A 25,113-nucleotide genomic window follows, 5' to 3' on the forward strand; every position below is an offset into this window, starting at 1 on the left:
TTTTCTTGGGATATGCCATGACTTGGATGATCCACAACCTTCACATACAGGCAGTTTAACTTTTTGTATTTCCATTCACATGAAAGGGGCTATATATATATACACACACACCATAAGATATCCCTTTATTTATTTATTCCACAATAGGGGAAATTCACATTGTTAACAGCAGCAGTACAGAAACATTCAACACAAGCAGTGTATGAGATATAAAAAACTGAGAATACTTATATATACACACATCGACCAGTTGAGGATACAGACTGCATAAAAGCGGATGTAAGTATAGCCTATATGTACTGTATGAGTGGTAGAGACAAAACGGTGCAGCTGTGAATGTAGAAAGAGCATTGCAGTAGTATTTTTTCATATATATATATAAATTAATGGTTGTGGCTCCAATGGCGTAATTGCCTTTGTAGTCACGTAGCTAATTGGTGAAATAAGGGTTTAGTTTTAAAAAAAATATTTTATTGGTCATTCTGCTGTAAATCACACGTTTTAAACGTTTCATATCAAAGCGTGTTGACTTTTTATCTATTCGTGATAGTTTGTGGTGTCTTTTTTGTGACTTATTTTTAATTTTCCTCGTGACAAAGTGGGTTTAATTTTTTTCGAACGCATTTTTATTACGGCACCTTCTCGCGGTGCACCATGTGAGAGGTCCTTCACATTTTCACTCAGGCAATGCAGACCGATACCAAGCAGGGTCCTCCATCCACACGTGTGTTCCGTGCGACGTTACCATGGCGGACCTACAGATGAAGCTTCTCCGCAAGAAGATTCAGAAAAGAAATGAAAAGAACAAAGAGCGAAAATTACAGAAGAAATCTTCTACGCAGGACGAGGATTCTGGTAGGTGTCGTGCGGCCGCCACTGTTGTTGTTGGTTTCCTCCGTTTCTGAGGCCAAGACGAACTTCAGAAAAGCTAAGCTAGAACTGTTAGCTCTCCATAGCGTTGTTTTATGTTTGATATACATTAAATGTCAGCGTTATCCCAAGTGTCTTGGGTGTGAGGAACTGTTATCACGAAGCTCGTTCAACTCCGCTCGTCTAATCTTGATTTGTCTTTTGTTTGTTGCTGCAGTGGACTTGACAGCAAAGTTAAACGGGCCGGAAGAGGAAGATTGTGAGGAGCCGGTCACGTCTTGTAAGACAAACGTAGAGCCCAAGAAGAAACAGAATAAGCAGCTTGAGGGACCAAAGGAAACTCCTCTGAAGAAGAAAAAGAAGAAGAGGAAGCTCAATGACACTGCTGAACCACCAGGTAATGGATGAAAGCGATTAGATGAGCCACAGTAGTTATGTTAAGCCTGTATTGATGGTTGTGACTCTCATTTTAGCAGAAAAGAAGAGCAAAACAGTGAAAGAAGCAGATGATGAGGAGGAAGAAGAAGAAGAATTACAGGAGGAATCCGATGACAGTGGGGAAAAGGCTGACAAACCAGAGGAAGATGGCGATGGTGATGAAGAGGAAGATCTACCTGAATTGCCATCTGGTTTAACAGGTACTGAGGAAATAATGTTCTCTTTTTGTAGATCTGGATTTTGTGAGTTGTCTTGCTTTGGAGATTTTCTTTTATATACCTCGTTTCTTAAGATATTTGTTGAAATGGATGTATATATATCCCTTACTTTGAGACCGTCACGATGTGACCACATGTGCTATATAGTAATTTCCATTAAGAATTTAAGACACATTTCCTTTTGTTAATGTTGGTGAATGAATGGTGAAAGTACATATGACTTGGATGAGGAAGGCTTTAACATAGGTTCTTGACGGCCATAGTTAATAGCACTGTGTTTTCCTTGCGATGTTAATAGTTCGGCAGTCTAATTTATTCCGCTATGGTCTTGTAACAAATTGGAAATATTTTTCATGTTTATAACAATGTTGCGTTTGCATTGTATTTCCAATCGCTCCCGAAAGAATCTCTTCCTCTTAGTTTGGTTCAAAATCAGCATCACCTCCACTTTTTAAAACCCAGTGTTTGTGTTTTTGAGTTTTTAGATCATAGACATTTACAATTATTTAAAGGGAGTTGCTCAAAAACCAAAGGAAGTATCACCAGACGTACTGTTATTTAGCTAAACTTAATAAGCGCCAATAAGTTTAACAGTCAACTGTTTTCTATAAATTCTTTTTTTTCGCTGATGCCTTATTCAGTCTTGCTTACATTTACCCATAAAATAGCATGTTTCAAAAACATTTTGTTGAGTGTTCCTGTAGATGAACTGAACAGACTGGTGATAAAAAACTCATAAACTTATTCTCTGCGCCATATACTGTGTCTAAAGGAAGAGTCTACAACCACAACCCCCAAAAAACAAATAATAAAGCAAACAAACACACACATACACACACATATATACATATATATATATATATATATAGAGATATTGTGGGAAACACTGATGTTAGTTGGATCGTTGGTTAGTAGACATCAAAAATGTATAACTGTCCAATAAATGAATTTACTTGATAAATAAGTATGGTCTTGTCCAAAAAAAAAAATTAATTCGACTGAGGGGCAGTCTACTTGCTTCAACTTGTTTCAGCTGGTTGTTGATAAACCATGACCTGGGTGAATGAGAACCTTCACAGATTTGAGAATGGTCTTATTGTCCCTATGGGTTAGCTACTCGTTTCATTTACCCTTGTTCCTTGCAGACTGTAAGCAGGTTTCATCTGTCTGCTTGCATTCATTCAGTGGAAGAGGTTGTGTTGAATTTCTTTCACATTAACGTGCGCATTCACTAGAAGGTAGTAAGGTAGCTCAGCCGTGTTGCCTTTATGTGTTGCTCTTTCAGTGTCTCCATCATGAAATGGGTGTCAACTAAGGCAAACAGAAAATCTTGTGGTTGTCTTAGGAAGAAGTCACCAGTGATTTTTCTGACAAGAATAACTGCAAGAACATGTTGAATCTCACTATTTGTTGCCAGCTTGTTATTTTTCCTTCTCTTTGGGAAAATAATTGTTGGATTGAAAGCATGCGTCTCCTCATGAGCTGTCCGCTGCTGTTTCAGGGGCGTTCGAGGACACATCATTTGCCTCTCTCGCTGGATTGGTGAGTGAAAACACGCTGAGAGGAGTGAAAGAGATGGGCTTCGAACACATGACTGAAATCCAGCATAAAAGTATTCGCCCCCTGCTGGAGGGAAGGTAAGTCACAATCTCCTGGGATAGTTTAGAATTACTGTGGTAGTTGATTCCCTTCCTGTTAATCCTAGAGTGATATGAAAAAAGCAACGATACTAATACTGGACTGTATGTAAACTGTATTTCTTCTGCTAATTGTAGGGATGTTCTGGCTGCTGCTAAAACAGGCAGCGGTAAAACCTTGGCTTTCCTCATCCCATCTATAGAGCTCATCTACAAACTCAAGTTCATGCCCAGAAACGGTGAGTTCCCTGTGAATTTACCCTCCCTGCAGAATGTTGTTGCTGTCACAGCTGATGACTGATTTCCTGGTCTCTTCTCCCTCTCTCAGGCACTGGTGTAGTGATCCTCTCTCCAACTCGTGAGTTGGCGATGCAGACTTACGGTGTCATGAAGGAGCTGATGACGCACCACGTGCACACCTATGGTCTGATAATGGGGGGTAGCAACCGCTCAGCCGAGGCCCAAAAGCTGGCCAACGGTGTCAACATCCTAGTGGCAACACCCGGTCGTCTGCTGGACCACCTGCAGGTGAGGCAGTGGGCGACCTGAGGGCATTCATGAGATTAGCAGAAACAGACTTGGAATTATCATTTCATGCTTGTGATTTTTGTACCATTTAGAATACCCCTGGGTTCATGTTCAAGAACCTGCAGTGTCTGATTATTGATGAGGCTGACCGCATCTTAGAGGTGGGCTTTGAGGAGGAACTGAAGCAGATCATCAAACTGCTGCCAAGTATGTGTTGGCTGTAGCCTAATCCCAACATTTAGTCATTTAATGAATTGTCCTCATGTGTATAATATAATCATTTCCAAAGCTGAACTTGGTTCCATACTAAACTTCTTCATCAATGCTATTCTCCTGGATTGACTTTTTCTTTTCAGAAAAGAGACAGACGATGTTGTTCTCAGCCACTCAGACCAGAAAGGTGGAGGACTTGGCTCGCATCTCCCTGAAGAAAGAGCCCCTGTATGTTGGGGTGGATGACAACAAAGACAATGCCACCGTAGATGGCCTGGAGCAGGTACCGTCACTCTTCTGTCATACAGGAGGTAGATCAGTTTTCTGTGTCCTGCCCTCAGCACGCTGATCTGATGCAGTTATCTCCTCTGTGTTCCAGGGCTATGTGGTATGTCCATCAGAGAAGCGCTTCCTGCTGCTCTTCACGTTCCTCAAGAAGAACCGCAAGAAGAAACTGATGGTCTTCTTCTCTTCCTGCATGTCTGTCAAATTCCACTATGAGCTCCTCAACTACATTGACCTGCCTGTCATGGCCATCCATGTAAGCCTTCACAATCGGCACCCATTATTTTTTTAATAGTGCAAATTGCAACACAGGCTGTTTAAATAAAACTATTGCTTTGCATTGTTTCATCTCCCAGGGCAAGCAGAAGCAGACCAAACGTACCACCACCTTCTTCCAGTTCTGCAACGCTGACTCAGGCATCCTGCTGTGTACAGATGTGGCAGCTCGAGGCCTGGACATCCCAGAGGTTGACTGGATCGTCCAGTATGACCCTCCAGATGACCCTAAGGTCTGAAATGATTACAGAAAAACAGAGTTGATGTCACAGATTCAGATTACTTCATTCAGAGTTAGTGAGAGAATAGGGCTCATGTTTTGCTCAACTTTCCATCCCCAGGAGTACATCCACAGGGTGGGCAGGACAGCCCGAGGCATCAACGGCAGAGGCCACGCCCTCCTGATCCTCCGGCCAGAAGAACTTGGCTTCCTGCGCTTCCTCAAGCAGGCCAAGGTAACCATCTGAGTCTGTCTGGTTTTAATTTAGTGTTAGGTAACCAGTTCACTGCTCATTTGTCTTGTCAACATGAAAGGAATCTCCAGTTGAGCCTTAATCATGCTGCGTTTGATTGCAAATTGAGTGCAAGAATCCTCAAACAAATTTGACTCTATTTACTTGGGTCTTATGTTGTCTAGGTTCCACTGAGTGAGTTCGAGTTTTCCTGGAGTAAAATCTCTGATATCCAGTCGCAGGTAAGAATTCAACTTGTACTCTCAATCCAAATTGTCGGAAATGTCTTTTCTAATAAAATTAAATGCAGGTTTCTGGCTTAAAGCTCTTTTATAGTACTGTGGGACGTAGATGCTGTAACCTACGCACATAGCCTGCGCTGGTGAGAGACAGTTATACTTGTGCCTCAACAGTTTGGCTCATTCTGTAACAACTCCACCCAAACACTAGTCAGCGCTGTGTCTTTTTTGCCATTCGAGTCATTTCTGTTTCCGACTGAAAATTTTGCAGAAATGTTTGTATCACTGAACCTCCTCAGTTAACCTTTGCTCGAAGTGCTCCATCTGTATTGATCCAAAACAAGTGATTCAAAAATTGTGGAGATGGAGAAGTAACTGGAAATATTAGAAGTGGAAACACACTACTACCGAGTTGACCAATCACAGCTCTTGTGGTCTGCGTAGGCATTGCAACTGGCTGTCGCCATTATTTCGCATCCTGTTTCTATCCAACTTTTTCCTGAATTCTGAATGTTACCCATGATTCATAGCAGAAGCCGGATTTGCTCTTCCGGTAGCACTACGTTTCCATAGTTTCAGTAGCTGTTAACATCACAGTAAACACTGGCTTTTAGCTATGGATAGGACTGAAATGGGCAAAGTTTGAGGTGGATACATAATACGGATGTTTTAAAAAGTTGTGGGAATAATTCTGTGATGGTGCCTCATCTCATTTCTCACAGACTGGTTAGATGACTTGAAGCTATGGCCTGTAGCTACACTGATATTGTGCAGTTCTGTGGGATATTTATTGATGAAGTGGTAGGAACAAACATACGCTCTCTTTGGAGGATATTTTAGTTTTAAAGCAGGACTGCAGGTCAAAGGGTACGGGCATTCTCGTCTTACTTATTGGTGCTTAAACAAACGGTTTCCGATAAAATTTAGTTTTGATTAGCTGTGTGAGCAGCAGCAGGACACTGTAAACATGAAACTGGCTGCTGGAAGTAGAATTCTGTCATGGCAACTCGCATATGCTTCATGTGGATAGCATCAAATAACTAACTAAAATGAAACTTACCCAAAAAAATTACACTTGAACATGCATCACATTATGTTAACAACCTAACATGTTGGAAACTATTCTTGAAAAAAAAATGATTTGACAAGTATTTGAGTGTTTTAGTTTGGCCCAAGTTCCATCCATTAAAGTGGAGGAGGGGGAGCTCCACTTGCTTTGGCTTCACTTTAGAGGAGCAGTTGAGCTGTTCATATTTATGTAGTGTATAGTCTGCGTAGGCCCTGTGCTGTCACAGTAGCTTCTGTACCAATTTGACACAGAAGTCTAAACTGCCTATTAGAGTTATAATTGAAAGAATCAATGTTTGGACTTAGTGGAAAAAGGATCCCTTTTGTAGCGAGTGTGTAGCCTCCACTTGGTAACAGTGTGCAAGATGTGAGAGCAGAACAAAACAGTGACCAGGTTATTGTGCTGTCTTCATGTCTCTGCACTGTGACTCACCTTCTTGCAGAGGTGTTAAGTTGTGGCAAAAAACGTGACAAAAGTGTTATTTCCTTGATTCACTGCTCTGTTTTCTTTAACGCCACTCCTTCTTCACGCACTCTTGCTTGTTGAGGTGGTGAAGGACTAGCTCTCCCAGTATGAATGTCATGTACACACAGTCACTCTGAACGCCTCTTATTCCTCAGCTGGAGAAACTGATCGAAAAGAACTACTACCTGCACAAGTCAGCCCAAGAAGCCTACAAGTCATACGTGAGGGCTTACGACTCCCACTCGCTCAAACAGATCTACAGCGTCAACACCCTCAACCTCCCCATGGTGGCGCTCTCCTTTGGCTTCAAAGTTCCTCCATACGTTGATCTCAGTATCCTTTGCTGTGGTTTCACACGCGCTCACTGTTTTGTATTTATTTCTGTTACAGTGCAGGTATTCCACATTTCATGTATATTTGGGGGGTACAAGCTGCATGCACACATTGTCACAGAAGTCTGCAGGTTTCCTCATGACAAAAGTAGAGCAACATGGCCAACAAAACATTGAACATTCCCATGTCTTCCTTAATTCAACTCTTCAGACGTCCACAGCAGTAAAGGTTCGAAGCTCCAGAAGCGAGGCGGCGGAGGTGGCTTTGGATACCAGAAGTCCAAGAATGTGCACAAATCCAAAATCTTCAAGCACGTCAACAAAGGAAAGGGTGACAAGAGGCAGTTCTCCCGCTGAGACTCCCCCTGGACAGACTCCTCCTCTGTGTTTTCTGATGATAGCCCCTTTTTTCACACATGAACTTCTTGCTCTGGACAGGGGGCTGTGTAGTCTCTGACTGAACTGTCTCCCTCAGACATTGTTTATCCAGCTTTCTTCTCACCAGTTGTGTTAAAGGTATTTTGTAAATGTACACTCATAATGTAGAAGGCTCCTGGATTCCATCTGTCCCTTTGTGGAGGTCTGATTCACCACAGACGTCCACTTTATTGCCCCTGACTTTCATATTAAATCAGACCTCATTAATAAATGGCTCATTCATTTTATGTTGTTCATATAAAATTTAATTACAAAGAATGATGACGTTCCCTTTTATTATACAAGTCAGATTTCCATCACATTACAGCATCATCGCTACCTTCCTGCAGAGTAGAAATACTCTTGTTTTGCATCTTGCCGAGTTATTACAGATCATCAGGATTTGGGGAAATTCTGCACACATTACAAAACCGAACATGGCTATCTCACAGATTGCTCAGGAGAAAGAACATAGTATCACAATCCCTTTAAATTATAAAAGATGGTCAACTTTTACAGAACCTGACCTCGAGGTGGTCTTCATTCTGAATCAATGCAAGTCTCCAGTGTTTCAGTGAATGTTGAATATATTACATTATTAAAGAAAAAAAAAATGTATTCACCCAATAATCGTACTCTGCATACACAGGATAAATTATAAAGTGCTGTTAGGATCCTGCCATGTGTCAGGTTGCATTCACAAGTTAACCATTTACCCCATTAACAAAAAAAGAAAAAGTAGAGGCTTAGTGTAAAGATCAGTTATTTCTGACCAGGTTAGCCCCGTACAGCTCCATGGATGGATTTTTAATTTCCCAGAAGAACAAACCCCACTTTAAAAACATGTTAGTATGAGAAGTAATCAATTTTAAGATCTTTCAATCTTTTACAAAAGAAGTACAAGCACATCATCACTATGTACAGAACAAACCATTAAAAACTACAGTTACAGTGATGAGGTTCAACAGTGAAACTTCAGGCTATGAAAACCTGATTTAATTTTTTTTCCCTGGGCTACACTGTTAAAGTTGAAGGCAAATTCATAGTTTTTTTTACTGGATGGTTTAAAAACACTCATGGTTTAAGAAAAAGAAGAATACAAAAATTCCACCTGGGTCACTTCACTCTTCATTCCAGCTGGTGCCTGATGAGCTTGTGTGATGCCACGTTTAGAGGCTACGCGTCGCATCAAGCAGTCAAGTCCTGAGTCAAGCCAGTTTCCTCTTCCAGTTTTTCCTCTGCAGTAGCCTTCCATGTACCTTACGGTACCACAGTTAAGTTATTGTTTGTGCTCTATGGGATGAAAAGAGATGAGTCTTTAAAGAACACTGTACAGAGGGACTGACTACAAGCAGACTATTTTTCTGGTCAAATACAAACGATGGAGGGAAGCCAGTTCAAAGAAAATGTGAACCCACTGGGGCTGTTGCTCTGTTGCTTAACGTCTCATCACCTCAGCTGTTTGACTTGCAGGGGCAGAGAGTGGGAAAACGTATCGTCATAGTGGTCTGCCTGACTTTCATTAGCGAAAGAAAGCGTTTTGCTCTTTGCTCTCTCTGTCTAACTGAACCTCAGATATCAGGCTCCTCTCCTGTGGAACCAGCTCCCAGTTTGGGTTCGGCAGGCAGATACCCTCTACTTTTAAGGTCAGGCTTAAGACTTTCCTTTTCATAAATTTTATAATTAGGGCTGGACTTAACAATCTTAGTTATGCTGCTATAGGCCTAGGCTGCTGGGGGACGGTGCACTCTTCTCTGGCACCAAGCTCCTGTTCTCAACTTTCTTATCTAATTTCTTCTCTACGCCAGTCATGCAATTATGTGCTGCTACCGTATAGACCCCTTCTTAGCCTACGTCACTGTGAGGTCACGACGTTAGCTGGAGGCAAACACTGTCAACCGAGAAAAGGACGTCTGGCTGTATTTTTGGGGGCCAAAACTGAAAATACAAAACATTAACTTGAAGTTTTATCGCACACCAGCCAATGCCAGCCGTAGCCAACTTCTTGATACATGCTAATGCTAACCGCTAGCTAACACAACATTCTGGCAGGTTCAAGTAGAAGTGGCATTCGCTGCATTACCCTCCACAGTGGTTCAGCTTACTTGTTGTAAAATCTATAGCATGTTAACTGTTGCATTAACATGGGTTCCTCCATATGAGCTAGGTTGTGCTCAAGGTTTCTTTCCTTTTAAAAGGGAGTTTTTCCTGCTTTCAGGCTTGCTCTGGACGTTTCAAGCCAGGTTTTGTAAAGTGTCTTGATACTATTTGTATTTTTATTGGCGCATTATAAATAAAACTGAACCACCTGTTCAGCCAAGCTAATTGACTGAGCAATAGCCACTGTTTGGCAAAAAAAATACAATGCACACCAAACACAAACACCAAGATTGGACCGATACAGAGTTAACACACTTGACGTTAGCTGTGTTTTCATTACAGTTTTTTGCCAAATCAAAACGATATTTCTGAAATTTCGATAAGGTACAATTGCACCTCCATTGACAGGTGTTTTGTGAATGAGTAGTAACTCTCGTAAAGCCTCGTCTCGTGACATCCCATAATTCTCTTGAATTCTTGTCAAGACTTCACTTCGAGGAAAAGGTCACATGACCAACTGCATCAACTCCAGTGACACCAGTGATGGGGAAATGTCTGAAAAAACACCTCATGAGAGTGTAAAAGGGTTTTAGCGATGTTTTAGCAATATTTTCGAAATGTAGGCGTTTCCATTACCAGTTTGTTATTGTGATATTTGGGTTTTGCACATTTGTAGGGAAACGCAGCAAATGATATTATCCATGCCAAGTTTGGGTTGACTTCATCCTTTATCACTGGACACTTCTTTGATGCAGTTTCAAGGTGCTTGTGTTCACCTAAAAACTTATGGTTAAGAAAAGTCTGTGTCGGTCAAACCTATCAACACATCTGATGTTAGTAATGCCTCAAAAATGTGGCTAAGCCACAATCGGCCACATCACAACACCAAGAAGAACCAAGAAGTTAGTGTCGCAAGCCTTCGGAGTTGCATACATGACATGCAATAGTAAATGTCGGACCTTAGGGGTCCACTCTGGATGGAGGAGGGGTGTGAGGGACCCCCCAGGGGGCGCCATTCATCTTCTTTGCTAAACCTGTCATCAGTAATAGACAGAGAACATCCAACATGGGTCACAGTCAGACTCCTAGGATTGTTTTTTGCCACTTAAAGTTGAGGTAAAATTAGCCACTAAAAATAAATACATTTAAAGTAATTTCTGTCAAACATGTAGTCAAACATGTAGAATTTAAGACACATTGTAGTTACATACCGTTTCCATTGCTGCATGGCTCCGTGGTCTCCCAGTTCATGGCTTTCTGGACAGCCTTCTTCCAACGAGCAAAGCGGAACTCGCTCTCTGTTTGTGATGAGGATACACTTGTGAGTTATGGTGATGCAGAGGCATGATTTCTGTCACTCACAGGGTGATAACATCCACTAAATGGGAGTGTATAAAAATGGAAAACAACACAGCACTCATCTTGACTTGTCACAGTAGGGAAAGCACAGCACAGGTGCAGTAATGATGGCTGAGGTGCATGACATATCAATCAATTTTGATGACGTACATTTAAAGTTAGCAAATAAAATTAAATAAAAGCAGAAGCTAAATTAAAATGATAGAGATGGGGTAAAAAAACTACAATATTTTTGCTAAAGGGAGCTAGCATAGCAGATTTAAATTAAAGTAAAGTAAATTAAACTTAAATTTAGTGGAATAGTCTCTGGTGTTAATACATGTGAAACGGCGTATTAAAGTGATTAGATTAAAATATTAGAGACAGAGCGTTTCATCGGTTGTTCAGTTTTGCCATTGAACAGTTTGAACAGTGGTTCTGGAATGGGGGTATGCGTACCCCTAGGGGTACTTAAAGGCACTGCAGGGAGTATGTGAGATATTTAAAAAAAAAAAAAAAAAAATTAATACCATTATCAATTCAAAATCTTTTGAAATAGTTATTTGATAAAATATTCCCAAATATTCCCATTGTAAAATTAAGTTTATTTTCAAAATCACTTTAGCCAGAGCCGGCAAAAGTCCGGCAGTATTCAGAGTTGTTTATGTTATGGTGGAAATAAGAGGTGCAACCAACCCATGGTATTGGGTTTTCTCTGCAGGGAGCCCTTTTCACAGTTGATAAAATGGGAACGTATATTGTCAAAAAAAAGTTGTTGATAAACTTAATCAGATACAGATGCTACAGTGTTTTGTTTAACATCCAAGGCGTACATCGCTGGAAAAAGGTTGAGAACTACTGCTTTAAACCACTCTTTTTTTCTCCCTCTCAACTGCACAGCCTCTGTAGTTACTGCTTTCTGCCTTTGTGGGGCAGTGTTGTTAAGTATTTGACACATCATGTTGTCAAATCAACATGATGTCAGTGTGCAGAAGCTGGGGAACTTTGCTGCCAGTGACATGTAAAGAATGAAGTGCAAGCGGTCACTTGTGCTAAAACAACATTGCTCTGGTGTACTTACCTTCAGGGTTGATCTGAGGCTCATATTTCTCTGACGTGACTTGTGGGAGCTGACCTGAGCTCAGGTTCCACACATCCACTCCCTTAGCTGACCCCGCTGCCATGGCTGCGCCCAGAGCTGTGGTCTCTGACATGGTGGGTCGCACTGGGCAGACACGAGACACACAGATACACAGTCAAATAGTTTATAGGAGAAACCCCTTAGAGTAAAGAAGAACCTTAATTGCCAATTTAATTATTCTATTTGCTCTTCTGATGCTTTGAAATAACCATGTAGGATCAGGACACCAAAATTATTTCAAAGGAAGGCAGCTGACGGACAACAGGGAAATGGCAGTTCACCTTTTAGTAATAACTCATGCGTACACACAGCAAAGTACAAACAAGTTGCTCTCTGGCCTGCGTGTTTTAAGTGGGACAAAAGTCAGGGAAGACAGAAAGGTATAAAGTCCTCATGGGATTGCTCACTCGTATTGACAAAACAGTCAGTTTTTGATCTAACAGAGATCTAAAGTTGTTCATACAGTGTGTCTTTAAACGGCAACATAAAAACATGAACGGTGCTGTGTGCATAGGAGATAGACATCTTCCTACCTACGGGCACGCAGAGGATGTCGGCCTGCAGCTGCATCAGTAACCTGTTGGCCGTCATACCTCCATCCACCTGCAGCTGCGTCAGAGGTACGCCGCTGTCCAGGTTCATCGCATCGAGGATCTGATGTGCACAATGAGGCATTCGCTTAACTTCAGACAGTTATTCAACGACTGGTGCACTCTTAATGCAAACACAATCCACATTAACTGCTGTTGTCTGTAAAGTTCTATCTAGCACGAGGTGACGTTCATATAGCTACATAACTCCAGCTACTTTCTGAGATATTGTATCAAAAAAGGAAATAATATGCATGATCAACTTCAAGAGATGGCAGGACAGTACTCAGTGTTCCTGTTGATACGCTCTTACACAGACTCTGGACTCTTTTTCCCACCTGATCATTAATTAATCGTTAACGCATGTGGAGGATCTAAATAGGGCCACTGCTCACCTCTCTGGTCTGGAAGCAGACAGCCTCCAGGGCAGCAAAGGCTAGATGGTTCCTGTTGGTAAACTGCGTGAGCCCACAGATTATACTGGAAAACACAAAGGCAAAATAGATTTAGACTATTCCTTCACGTACTGATATTAAAACTATTTATGTTCTCGTCAATTCAGGGTCAAACTGCACTTTCAGCTCGTGTTTTAACAGCTGACTGTCTCACCCTCTGGCGCTGGGCTCCCAATAGGGGGCATAGAGACCCGAGAAAGCCGGCACAAAGTAACAGCCGTAGGACGTTCCTGCTGCAGCCGCCAGCTTCTCTGAAATGACAGGACAACATTATGAAGAGCACGGTCCTCAAGGTGCCGCAGGCTTATTTTATGACCGCATCATAAAGTTCATGCGAGGTGATGAGTTGAGATAAGAAGTACCAATCTCTGAGGAGGTCTGTACAATGCCCATGTTGTCCTTCAGCCACCGTACCACTGCCCCTGCAATAGCCACTGAACCCTGTAAGGAAAGAAGAATAACATCGGTCACGTCACAGCACCAGAGGGCTAGGAGCCTCCATAGGAACTTAATAAAAATGCAGATTTCAGAAGAACCCTAACCGAGTAGAAAACAAGAACTAACAGAACACATCACACACCTCGAGTGCATAGCAGGCCGGCTCGTCTTTTCCCAGTTTGTAGGCAACTGTGGTGAGCAGGCCGTGGTCGGACATCACAGGCTGACAGGATCAAATATTATACAGAACGTGAAGTAACACGAAAGAAAAACAATTATCACCGCTATGAATATTTTTTTTAACAATACATTACCTTGGTCCCTGTATTTCTGAGCAGGAAGCAACCAGTCCCATACCTAGACACAATAAAAATAAAATAAAAAGGCTTATCACTGATATTCTTATTAAAGTCACTCCTTTATGGTTACTGCACTTCTAAATGATGATGGAGATTCATATTTCACACATTCATTGTTGGTGTGACTTTAGGTTCCTCCACCATTTTCTACAATTCTAGACTTAATTTGAAAATCTGGCAGGTCAGTCCACATAGACTGATTACAGTATGAAGGTGTTTTATGGCATCCTGATGACAGTGCCCTGCTCCGGAACCTAATCTAGTCTCAATGGAGCTGCTGCAGATCAACTTTCTGCTGTAGAAATTTTGTGGGTATGGAATGTCAAAGAGGATTCCAGGAAAGCCCATTATATGTTTTAGCAAACTATCTGAACTGGAGAAGTTCTCAGATGACACTGCAATTGTGAGGTGTATCGGGAATGGACAAGAGCAGGTCTGGTGAATGACTTTGTCTCATGTTGTGGAGAGAACTACATTTGGCTCAATACAGCTAAAACCAAGGAGATGGTAGTGGTTTTCCAGAGGTCTAGACCCCACCTGCAGCCTGTGCCCATCAACAGGGATTGTGTAGAGGTGGTTCAGACCTATAAATACCTGGGTCTACTGCTGGACCACAAACTGGACTGGTCAGCTAACATAGACTCAGACTGAGTTTTCAAAAGAGGTCTCCATTCCCTCAAGCGGCTAAGGACGTTTAACATCTTCTGGAAGCTGCTGGACATGTTCTACCAGATTATCGTTGCCAGAAGGGCACCTCACGGTTGGAAAAACTGATATCTGTAGTAGGGGTAGAGTTGGAATCCCTCACATCAGTGGCAAAGGAGAGGACCTTGAACAAACTAGATATACAGTTACATAAAACTTTCTCAAGGTCCGTATAGAGCCATTTCACACGCTGGTTGAAGCTGAATTGAATTGGAAGTGTACCTCAAGAAAATACCTTATTTGCAAGAACATTGAATGAGGAAATGTTTGTATTTGCTTGAGCAAACTGTTTAACGTAGCAGAGACGTAAACTGACTTACGTGTTTTTGGCCTGGCCTTCCTTGAAACACATCTGACCAACCAGTGCGGCTGACTGGTCCCCAAGACACTGATAGTAAAAAGAGTTAATAGCCAGTCAGTGATAAAGTGTGACTAACATGTAGACAAAAAAAAAAAAAAAACATACACAACCATAACTACACCAAACGGGCATTACCATTTTTGGACAAATATTGATATCAGTAAATATAATAGATAAAGCCTTTAAAATAAAGGCCCGACACATGAACAGGCTATTGCACAGTTGTGACCAATAAAACACATACTAAGCAACACTTTGTACAGTTTAGTTAAAAAACTAAACTTATGTAATAACACTATGCCACGTTTATTAGTTTAATGGAGGAAAGTCACACTTTGTTTTGTTTTTGTTTTTTGTTTTTTTAAAAGAAAAAAAAAAGCTCAGACAGATGTCACTGTTTTGACACAGTTACATAAGAAGGAAATGTCCTCACCCCTGAGATTGGAACTCCTGCGAGAGAACTGGATTTCTAGGTCAAAGACAGAAACAGGCACATTGTGATTTTGTATAATCAACTGCAGGTCTTCAGACGCCAAGTTTGTTTATGACAATATTAGAATATGTAAAAGAATAGCCTTATCAACACAATGTTAAAAACTAAATAATTATTAATGATTACAAAATGTTCACAACTAAAACCAAATGTTATGACTCTAGTTATCATAACCAGAATGTGATGATTAATCCATCACATCACACAAACCAGCGCAGGTGAATGTCATAAAACCACGCTACATCATATATGGTGTATCATAAAGATGAGAAATCAAGAGTCATCAAAATCAGGGCTCAATGCTCTGATTTCATCATCAGAAACTGATTATGTGAAGATGTATAAATATACCATGTATGCAATTACAGGTACAGGTTGGTTTTTAAGGACCTCTTTTAAGTTTAGCACTGATGAAGAAGAAAAGATGCTTCCAAACAGTAAAGACTACCTGGGGCAATTTATTTATTTATTTATTTTAATCTGACCCTCGAAGACAAACAGACTTCATGTAGCTGCCATCTAAACCGCGGTACAAAGTGCTTGTTGATTAAAAGAGTCAACAGTAAAAATCTGTGCTGGGGCCAGGAGATAAGATGTGAGCATAAACAAAGGCAGACAAGCCATAAAATGACAAGTTAGTTGAAATTTTGTAATTTATCAGGAACTATTACGTCTGATGACGCCGTATTCTAGTGTGATAAAACGCACTCAGCAGGTCATATGTCAGGGTGAGGCCGCGATAAGAAAGCTTAAAGACGTCTTTTCGGCTGAGGAAGCTCAATGAAGATGTAAATACATACAAAACAGGAATGTGGGTGCAGACAATCAGAATTACTAATAAGTTATATATATAGTTATATGAGTAAACAAATAATTAGCAACAGCAGCGGCCGCCAAACACAGAGGCACGGCATAGGCAGGGATGATGCAAGATGACATAGAAGTGAATGAGATGAGAAGGAAAGCAAAATGGTATTGGAGAACAACATTTTATGGAAAGAGTGGCAGGGGAGTGCGGCAACACGGCAAAAAAGAAGACAGTGAGCCGAGAGGCAGTGAATAAAGTGTAGAAGACAAGATATTCTAAAAGTCAATATCGATGATGAACTGGTTTTTAGCTGGAATTATTTTACTACTTCCTATGCTATCGTCACTATCTGAACATTATCTGCTATTCTGAGGAATTCTACTCTCACTGCATCTTATCAGGTTTTGTGGAAGGTTATTAAAATATGTAATGACAGCATTCACCAGAGTTTCTTTGTGATTAGGTTAATTTACAAGGCTTTATGAGAGGCTGAAATAGACACGTCGTAACAAGTCAACAACAAATACAGACGAACACACACAGACAAGAACTTACCATGTAGCCATATATTTCAGATGAACTTCTGACTGTGGGGAGGATGTCCATGGGGACATCAAAGTACCTGGAAACACAACACGGTTATATCACAACCGTGCAGGTTCATAATGTTTTAAACAGGAAGGTACTTTGTTATTGCAGGAACTTCACACCCCGTAAACTGGAGCCATCAATAGCTTGAACCTGAGTGAACCCCTTATGGTCTTTGGCTTTCAGACTACTATTTCTAATCATGGAAACTTTGGCAGTTATAGATATTTTCCGTTACATTTTTAAGGCACAACTTTGAAAAGATCAGTAAGAAAAATTTGTTTAAAAAACAACAAAAAACAAACAGTAATAATTATATACGGTACACAAAAAAATATAACTATTAATTGATAAATAAAATAGAATAAAACCTTCCTTTGCTAAAGTCAAATATTAAAAAGTTCAAGTTCAAAGATTTAAGAAGTTTATTTTTTGTCATTTCCACCTGGCTTGTCTGCTATGGGGAGTCACCATTTTGAAGTGACGTAATCAAATACATCATGGAAAGAGATCTTGAGCCCGGTATAAATCCTATTGGATATGCTTTTGAACCAATACAGTGTGGAAACCAAGCAATGGTACCACTAAGAGTGGAAGAAGAGGTGAAACCAGTGATTTGGAGAGTTGTTCACCACTGTGCCATTGAGTCCAACTGCTGGACCATTTAATCCACATCATATGCTGGGAGGTGGACGTGGTGGAAGCGGCGATGCTTGCACAGGAAGATGTCCAAGCAGAAACACTGCAACACTTGTATGTAGCCTTCACCATGTCATGCTAAAATACCATATAAAACAAGTACAAGCTACGTATATCTGACTAAAACAATCAATCTTCCGCTATCTATCTTTCACTGTCTGTCTTTCTCAAGCTCTTTATTTCAATGTCCACCACTATGGGAACCACCAACCCCATGACGTCACAGGTCACAGCATGGCAAGATGGTGGCGGCCGTGTTAAAAAACATAACGGCCGTCGTATTTTCCCCCTATATTCTAACATTTGTCAATAGTGTTACAGTATGTAAATTGTTGATAAGAGCAGAATTCCATCTATAAAACACGGTTTACTTCATTGAGTGATTGACCCTCTTTAAGGCCGGAGTGTCGCCCTCCACATCCAGATGTGAAACTTAGAACTGTGTGGCCACCCAGCATGGAAGGATGCACCACTAACACGGACTAGAACTCTCTGCTCCATGCTTTCAAAAAAGTGTCAGATATTTTCCTTCTAAAAAGATACAAAATGCACCAGCGCAACCCCGAGGTGAATGTGAATTCCACTTAAGCTTTGTAACTGCCAACACCTTAGGTTCCCGTGTGCAGTGATGAAAGAACAAACGTGTCAAATTCCGCAGACGGTGTGTTTGTTTACCTGCAGAGTTCAGGATCCCAGTCCATGGTGTGAATGTTGAAGAGCATGGTGCGACTGGCGTTGGACACATCTGTGCAGTGCACCCCTCCATTCTTGCCCCCCGTCAGACACTGAGAGTAATAAATGAACAACAACAAAAAAAAATGTCACACTAGGCTTAGTCTGCTTCACACATCATGAATAAGAAAGGTGGGTGTGATCGCAGCCAGAGCTCGTGGTCATAGTCAGTCGAGACGCCTTCAAAGACCCTGAGCCAGTCATTTTAGTTACTATGATGTCACCTTCTATATTACTTTGCGTTAATTATTGTTTTATTCACCATAATTATGACTTGTTCTACAGTTCATTGTATTACAGTCTTCTGATATCCATTTTTCTGAACTAAATCTCAGTTTTATTAATAGTTTCCAGTGTTATTGCCATTTACATGCAGTTTTAGTGCCAAGTGGACAATACACCGTGACCACTTGAAATCTCACTATGGGCTACTTCTCTGATGGTATCAGAAATAAAGCTGTCTCTAGGCTCCAGCTCCACTTACCCAGATGATCCAGGAGTCCACCGTGCCGAACATGGCACGCTCGCTCAGCACCGCCTGGTGCACCTCGTCCACATTGTCCATCAGCCAGCGCAGCTTCAATGCACTGAAGTACGTGCTGATCGGAAGTCCTGTCTTTTGCTGCGGAGAGGAGGGCTTGGGTTAGAAAACTGGTTTGGAATCAGTGAAGCTGAACAGTTACAAAACAACCTTTAGATATGCGGCTACAAGAAGATGATCTGTTCGTTCTTGTCTTGTTCATACTTTGTCAATACCGCAGTCCAGTGCTAAAATGTAACAGAATAAAGAAACACACCCAGGGATTCCTTGCCCATCATATCTCACCTTGAGATGGTTCTTGCTTCTGCCTGGAGCTTTGTTGATGAGCTTCTCCACTGTTGACTGTGTGCGCAGGTCCAACCAAACTACACGTAAAGAAGTGAAGGAAGACTTAATCTATACTAGTTATTAATTATAACTATTAATTAATACAACAACAACAAAGTTTATTATAACACTTTAACAGGACACTGTGTTTTATGAAGTTTTCATGAAATGACTTTTCATTTTTCAGTATTTGCTTCAGATCTCAGTCAATTCCAACTAAAGAACCTAAACAGCTTGCAGATAAACTAGATAAACTACCATTGAAGGTTAGAGAGAAAGCCTGTCTTCATTCAAGCAACATTAGCACACAGGGTCTGAGTAGGTAGTAACTGCATGTGCTCAGCGTTTCCACTGAACAACTGGTGGGGCTGGAAACAGCATGACATTGTACACTGCAGCTTGACGCAACCAAGTCATGCACTGTGTCATTTCCCACATTGCATAATCTTCTTCTCCACTCGGTGACAGCTGTTACTGCTCAGTGGTGGGTGTGTGCACTGACACAAGTCTGTAATCAAAGAGAATTGTTATGAAATATATCTGGACGACTGCACTCACCGATGGCGTTGTAGAGTGGCTCTCCTGTTTCTTTGTCCCAGACTAGGGTTGTCTCCCTCTGATTGGTCACCCCCACCGCTGGAGATCAATCGATTACATTAACAGCAGTGAAACACCCACGCTGGCCCACACATCTGCCCCGTCAGGTGTGCGATTAAAGCATCCCCACCGGCAGTTAAGCTCCTGTCCGGATATCAGCATGCACACAATCCCACCTTTTATGTTGGAGATGTCGACGTTGAGCTGGCAGAGTTTCTCACAGGTCCTCTCCATGCACTCATACACAGACTGCATTATCTCTCGGGGGTCCTCCTCCACCCATCTGATTCAAAACACACATGCAGGCATGTAAGCACACAGGCCACACACACATTTCTGTCTGCTGACAAAAGATGTTTTATAAACTACAGTCTTGACCCTGAGCTGTGATGAAAATCTGGAAGTCAAGGGGTATCTTTCATCGCGGTTTACCACCTCTTTCTACCATTTAAAAAAAACAAATGTACTACTAAATTACAGACTAGATACACATGGTGAACGATGCTTTACCTACAAGTGATATAGGTTTATTTTATTTCCCCTGCACAGTATGGGATGTTTGTTTGTTTTTATACCAGGATGCTGCCCCATTGTACTTTGTACAGGACATGCTGACCACATATTTAATGGCCTAACCAGTGACAGCTGAATGTGAATCAACCATGCCAGCTGAAATAAAAGCTGAACCTTAGACGCAGTTATATTGCCTAAAGTTAAGAGATGAATCTGAAATGTAGTTAAATTGTAACCTGTGTAGCCTTGTAAAATTCGAATGGGGGGAAGCAAGGCACTACTGTTGAAGTCTGCGACTCCTTTGCCAATGCAGTGGTGCTTCAAGCCTTACTTTTTAACACTCCTTTGCATACATTTCAGAGCTACTGTGAAAACTTCTTCATGGAAGAGTGGATGATAATAATAATAGTCATTTCCCAGGTGAACATCCAAACATTTGCACATATCTCACTTGTAGTGTTGTGTAATGACCTTTACTGCAGGGGTTGTATTTACATATTTTCTCTTTATGCAATTTGCCCAGTGTTTCCATAGCTCTGCATACAATTATGTAAAATCCATACAACCAGTTCTTCCAGGAGAATATGAATATTCCTTAGAGCGTGTGCAGTAGCAGCACTATGGTATGTTACTGTGAAGCTGAAGTCACTCACCCCTCCTTGGGGAAACTCTGGTTGATCTCTACTTGATGGTGACTGATCAGCTCGGTCGTTTTGGCATTGAACACCTAAAGAGAAACAAAGTGAATGAGAAGCCAGAATTGAAATGTTTTTTTGTTTTTTTAAATATATAGAGAGAGTAATAAAAGTGACAGCAATGTTTGAGAGGGAAGAAGAAAATACACAATTTGACAGAAAAGCAAAGAAGAGAGTGGAAAGACGATTATCATTGGCTGGGTTTCATCCTGTGTCTGCCATGAATGACGGTGTGGGGAGCAGCCAGAAATAAACAGCTAGCTATTACAGAGAATAAATGAATTAACATGAGGCAGCATGTTCATTGTAACCTGCAGTTAGACAGACGTCAGCATTTATTCTCATTAAGTATGGAATACAAGCCTCCTGTCGACACAACGCGGTATAGTACACCTATACAAGACGGACGACAGGAAAGTGTAAAAGCTCAACGGGACATATGACCCACATTACATCCTTGACTTTTTACACTTAGGATTCTTAGGAAAAAGAGCTAGGAAGACCTTTGGACACTACAAGTTAACATTTAGTTGAAGTACTCTCCTTCTGTCATAAGCGGCAAAGCATATGACAGACGTCTCTAATATAATTTAAGTTCATAAAAGCAACATAAATCTTCAAAGCTTCAATCATAATGAAAGTTTTACTTTTATTTTGGCTGTTAACCTGACCCCAAAAAGTTGCCTATAAAACAAATCCATCCAGATAGTTTTCAAACAGCCACTCGGTCTCGCACAAAAAGTAGTGTATCATGCATAACACATTCAGAATTATCTTAAACTTAATTTTTTATTCAATTTTATTTCAACTTTAATGGCACAGTTACATGTGTTAATCCACGGGTGTCATTCAGTTTTTTTCTTCAGACAAAAAATCGTGTCCATCATCTATCTGCTTCCTCACACACAGCAGAATATCACCAAAACTCACATGAACACAGTTTATGCTTCCATGACAGTTTGACGGCAACAGAAATGTAACAACGCATCACGGCGCCGCAGACCACAAGAGCTGTGATTGGTCCACTTGGTAGTAGCGTGTTTTTGCTTTAGTATCTCCAGCTGCTTCTCCATCTCCGAAATGCTTAAATTGTTTTGGATCAATACAGATGGAACACAGCGAGGAAAGTTTGACTGGAGAGGCTCGAAGCTACAAGCATCTGTACGTCCTGTCTTTGGTGAAAGCTTTAGTCACCATTGTTAAAAGCGAAGCAGGAAGCAGAAACAAAAATGAACCAAATTAGCGTTCAGGTGGTGCTCGCTGTAGACCTTGTACGTAGGTTACGGTGTCTATCTACAGTCAGAAGCTGACCCATATCATCTTCCTGTCTTTCATCTTTGTGTTGACATCATATTTACTTTTTTGTAAATAGTGGTCTCAAACCGCATAACGCACAAGAAAAATGTCACATTTTATTTGCTAGTTATTGATAAAAATACAATAAAAAGAGTGGGCTAATAGTGGAAACACTTAAAAGTGGATGACTTTATGTTAGAAATACTATTTAGCATTATGCAAAATTGACGGTTGGTTAAGCAACAGTCCACATACTATCCATCTGCTGCTACTACATGCAAACTTGAAGGGGGGGGTGCAAGAGTCAAGGCTCGGCTATGTTGATATCTGTTTCTGCTATCATCATCCATAACTACAGACGCACTTACTTATTCCACCCAGGGTTTTATGATGAAACTCAAATGCCTGAAGAGGTAAAGTTTAACTCCCGGTCAAAAATATCTTTTTTGTGAGTGACCTAAATGTCCGCTGATGAGCCTTCAACCAAGGGTCAAGGGTCAAAGCACTGGTCACTAATAAAGAAAACATTCAGGGTAAAGTTCAGTTTGCAGTTAAATACACAAACACGCAATATGTGACTGATCATAGATGAAAATATGCTCGCTTACAAGCAACATATACCTTATAAACACGTATTAGTAGGGTCTGTGAACGATACGGCTCAGAGTTAGCCGTTCCTGTGCGTGACAATCCTTGTATTAAAGCATCGGCAAAGACTCCAAAAGAAAAAAGTTACAAAGCTGTTAAATCTTTCGAGAAACCCTCGCTACATCTAATCAAGCATGAAAAAAAACTCTGGAAATCTAACAGCAAACTGGACGCTTCCAGCTCCTGTGCTGCCATTTTCTGTGCCAATCTGTGGCTCAATGTTCCAGCTGACCTACTTGAGGAAGCCCAGTTTTGTGCACAATAGATAACTGAAAAAGGATTAATTTTATTCGTTACTATTTTCTCTTGCTTCAACAGCGGACGGAGCAACAAACGGGTCAGACAGGGGGGATGTCTGCAGAAGTAATGGGATGTCATTAAGAAGAGGTGTGTCTGGACAAATCCTAAAGGAATTTCAAAATATGACACATGTCCTCTACCTTTGACTGGCATGTTAATCACAGTTTCAGTGTTTACCACCTGGAATAACAGTGTACTAAGATTTAACTAATGTTTCTTCACAAAGCAGTGATGTGCAGTCATGGCACTTTGGCATCTTTTAACACTACTACAGACTATTTTTAGAAGCGTCAAAGAGGTCAAACTCCTACCGTTAGAAATCTGTGTTTGCAAACATCAGCCAATATCGGACTCACATTATCACGTAAGTGCTAATCCAGTCACTGTTATGAACATCTGATGTGTTTTACATCGTGACTTCATGTTTTCCAGAGTGCAGTAAAATGGGTTAAGCTTTAGTAAGTGCCAAGCATGAGCGTGATAATGAACTTTTTGGAGGAAGTAGTAAAGAAAGGAAGCTTTGTGCACAGCAGCATGACATAATGCTGTAATCCTCACCACAAGATGTTTGAAATGTCCAAATTTGATTTAGATTTTTATCTGTGTGGTACCATTGTCCTAACATTTTATATTGTATATCCTGTTAAAGCAATACAGACAAACTACCCAAAAAGTCAAGTCAAAGAGTTTAACTGTTAAACTTCTACTAGTCCAGAGAGGAGGGCAGCTGTCCTCTACCTGTGGAGCCTAGATAGACTGTTAACGCTGGCAGGTTCATTTACATGAACCGCACCATTTCGACTTTATTATTTTCATTTTGAATAGTGAAAGTGACAGCCCTTGCTGCGGTAACAGCAGCGTCCAGCGCCAACGCGGCTCAGTCCTTGAAATGAACGGTGACATTTCACGGAGCCAGCATGTCACTCACCAGGAACCGGGTCGAGCTCGTCCCCTGGTCGATAGCTGCCACCAGCGGCTCCATCGTCCCGCTTCCTCCCAGAGACGGCTCCCGACGAGCGGACAAGACGCTGAGCGACGCTGCGCAAACGGCGGAGGTCTCGGAGGCTGTAGGCACACGGTCCGCTACCCACGACAAGGACTGCCTGCGCTACTCTGGAACCGGCCACAAGTCTTCGTCAGGGGGTAGGTCGACTTGCCGGATAGACCCTATCCTCTGAGGAGGATGTACCGGAACCGGCGGGAACGGACAGATCCCATTGGCTGTTCTTCAGAAGGCGTTGGCCACACTCTGTCCAATCACGTCTGGGGGCCGGTTCACACTCGATGACCGGTTCCTCTTAAAAATTTAAATAAATAAATAAATAAAAACTACCCAAAACGCAATCGGTGCTCAACCATTTAGGGCATTCATCGAAACGCTTGGAAAATCTAAATTTCAACCCCAGAGTGTTATTGTAGGACACAAGAAGACCCTTACTTTTGTAGATTTTTTTCTTTCTTTTTTTTTTTTTTGTAATTTTCGTGGAGAAAATCAAGATTAATGAATTTAAAATAAATGGTTCCTTGTCCTTCGGTGGTAAATTATGTAAACATGTATTTAGACCATTACAAAATAGGTGCTGATTCAGACACTTATCAACATACACGTTATCACATTAGGCGACATTAGGACACTTCTTCATGGGACCTAATGAAGCAGTTATGCTCAGAGTTCATGCAGAGGTGGACCTTGAAGACCACATTTGATCTGATTTGACCAGATAATGTTTCCTTGATTTTCTCTGACTGGCTGGGTGAAAACCACATGCTTCTTTGTTTAATAATGGAATTGAATAAGTGAACTCCACATCAAAGACTGAAAACTACAAGAACACAGATTTCAAACATCAACAAACATCACCTTGAATATTTAGATCTACAAAAACCCACAAGGTCCTTGCCTTAAAATGTCCCATTGGCCCTTATTGTGGAATGTCACTTTTTACGTAA

General features: G+C 41.2%; 2 protein-coding genes and 1 non-coding gene across 5 annotated transcripts; 2 read left to right on the forward strand and 1 right to left on the reverse strand.

Moving 5' to 3' along the window:
* The first annotated feature begins 692 nt into the window (after positions 1 to 692).
* Positions 693 to 7,687, forward strand: ddx18 (DEAD (Asp-Glu-Ala-Asp) box polypeptide 18). Of its 2 annotated transcripts, none has more exons than XM_047600733.1 (14): positions 693 to 855; positions 1,088 to 1,267; positions 1,344 to 1,508; positions 3,028 to 3,163; positions 3,302 to 3,402; positions 3,492 to 3,691; positions 3,784 to 3,898; positions 4,048 to 4,187; positions 4,284 to 4,445; positions 4,546 to 4,698; positions 4,807 to 4,920; positions 5,103 to 5,159; positions 6,846 to 7,023; positions 7,234 to 7,687. In XM_047600733.1, exons 1-14 carry the CDS (start codon positions 747 to 749, stop codon positions 7,377 to 7,379), a joined length of 1,956 nt encoding a protein of 651 aa, XP_047456689.1. In that variant the 5' UTR covers positions 693 to 746; the 3' UTR covers positions 7,380 to 7,687. The 2 variants fall into 2 exon arrangements, with proteins under 2 accessions (XP_047456689.1, XP_047456690.1); XM_047600734.1 differs by having other exon boundaries at positions 1,347 to 1,508.
* LOC125018299 lies at positions 2,788 to 2,920 on the forward strand. Its single transcript, XR_007113932.1, has one exon. It is a non-coding gene; the product is annotated as a small nucleolar RNA SNORA13 (small nucleolar RNA).
* Positions 7,688 to 24,314, reverse strand: LOC125017486 (glycerol kinase-like). Of its 2 annotated transcripts, XM_047600736.1 has the most exons (20): positions 24,092 to 24,314; positions 20,878 to 20,951; positions 19,888 to 19,994; positions 19,673 to 19,750; positions 19,073 to 19,152; positions 18,731 to 18,868; positions 18,190 to 18,299; positions 16,783 to 16,849; positions 15,360 to 15,395; positions 14,886 to 14,953; positions 13,816 to 13,858; positions 13,644 to 13,724; positions 13,426 to 13,504; positions 13,218 to 13,314; positions 13,004 to 13,088; positions 12,552 to 12,672; positions 11,959 to 12,102; positions 10,751 to 10,837; positions 10,499 to 10,573; positions 7,688 to 8,732 (listed from the first exon to the last, which is right to left on the reverse strand). In XM_047600736.1, the coding sequence occupies exons 1-19, from the start codon at positions 24,143 to 24,145 to the stop codon at positions 10,500 to 10,502; spliced, it is 1,623 nt and encodes a 540-aa protein (XP_047456692.1). In that variant the 5' UTR covers positions 24,146 to 24,314; the 3' UTR covers positions 7,688 to 8,732; position 10,499. The 2 variants fall into 2 exon arrangements, with proteins under 2 accessions (XP_047456692.1, XP_047456693.1); XM_047600737.1 differs by lacking the exon at positions 10,499 to 10,573.
* Between the last annotated feature and the right edge of the window lie 799 nt (positions 24,315 to 25,113).

This window comes from Mugil cephalus, chromosome 12, assembly GCF_022458985.1.
Source record: "Mugil cephalus isolate CIBA_MC_2020 chromosome 12, CIBA_Mcephalus_1.1, whole genome shotgun sequence".
Taxonomy (NCBI): Eukaryota; Metazoa; Chordata; class Actinopteri; order Mugiliformes; family Mugilidae; genus Mugil; species Mugil cephalus.

Coding starts and splice junctions, on each gene's coding strand:
- ddx18 (XM_047600733.1), top strand. CDS start 747: ATGGCGGACCTACAGATGAAGCTTCTCCGCAAGAAGATTCAGAAAAGA. Junction 1,509..3,027: donor ATTGCCATCTGGTTTAACAG/GTACTGAGGAAA, acceptor CTGCTGTTTCAG/GGGCGTTCGAGGACACATCA. Junction 4,188..4,283: donor CCGTAGATGGCCTGGAGCAG/GTACCGTCACTC, acceptor TCTGTGTTCCAG/GGCTATGTGGTATGTCCATC.
- LOC125017486 (XM_047600736.1), bottom strand. CDS start 24,145: ATGGAGCCGCTGGTGGCAGCTATCGACCAGGGGACGAGCTCGACCCGG. Junction 18,300..18,730: donor TGGACTCCTGGATCATCTGG/GTAAGTGGAGCT, acceptor TATTACTCTCAG/TGTCTGACGGGGGGCAAGAA. Junction 12,673..13,003: donor TCTGCTTCCAGACCAGAGAG/GTGAGCAGTGGC, acceptor TGTGCACATCAG/ATCCTCGATGCGATGAACCT.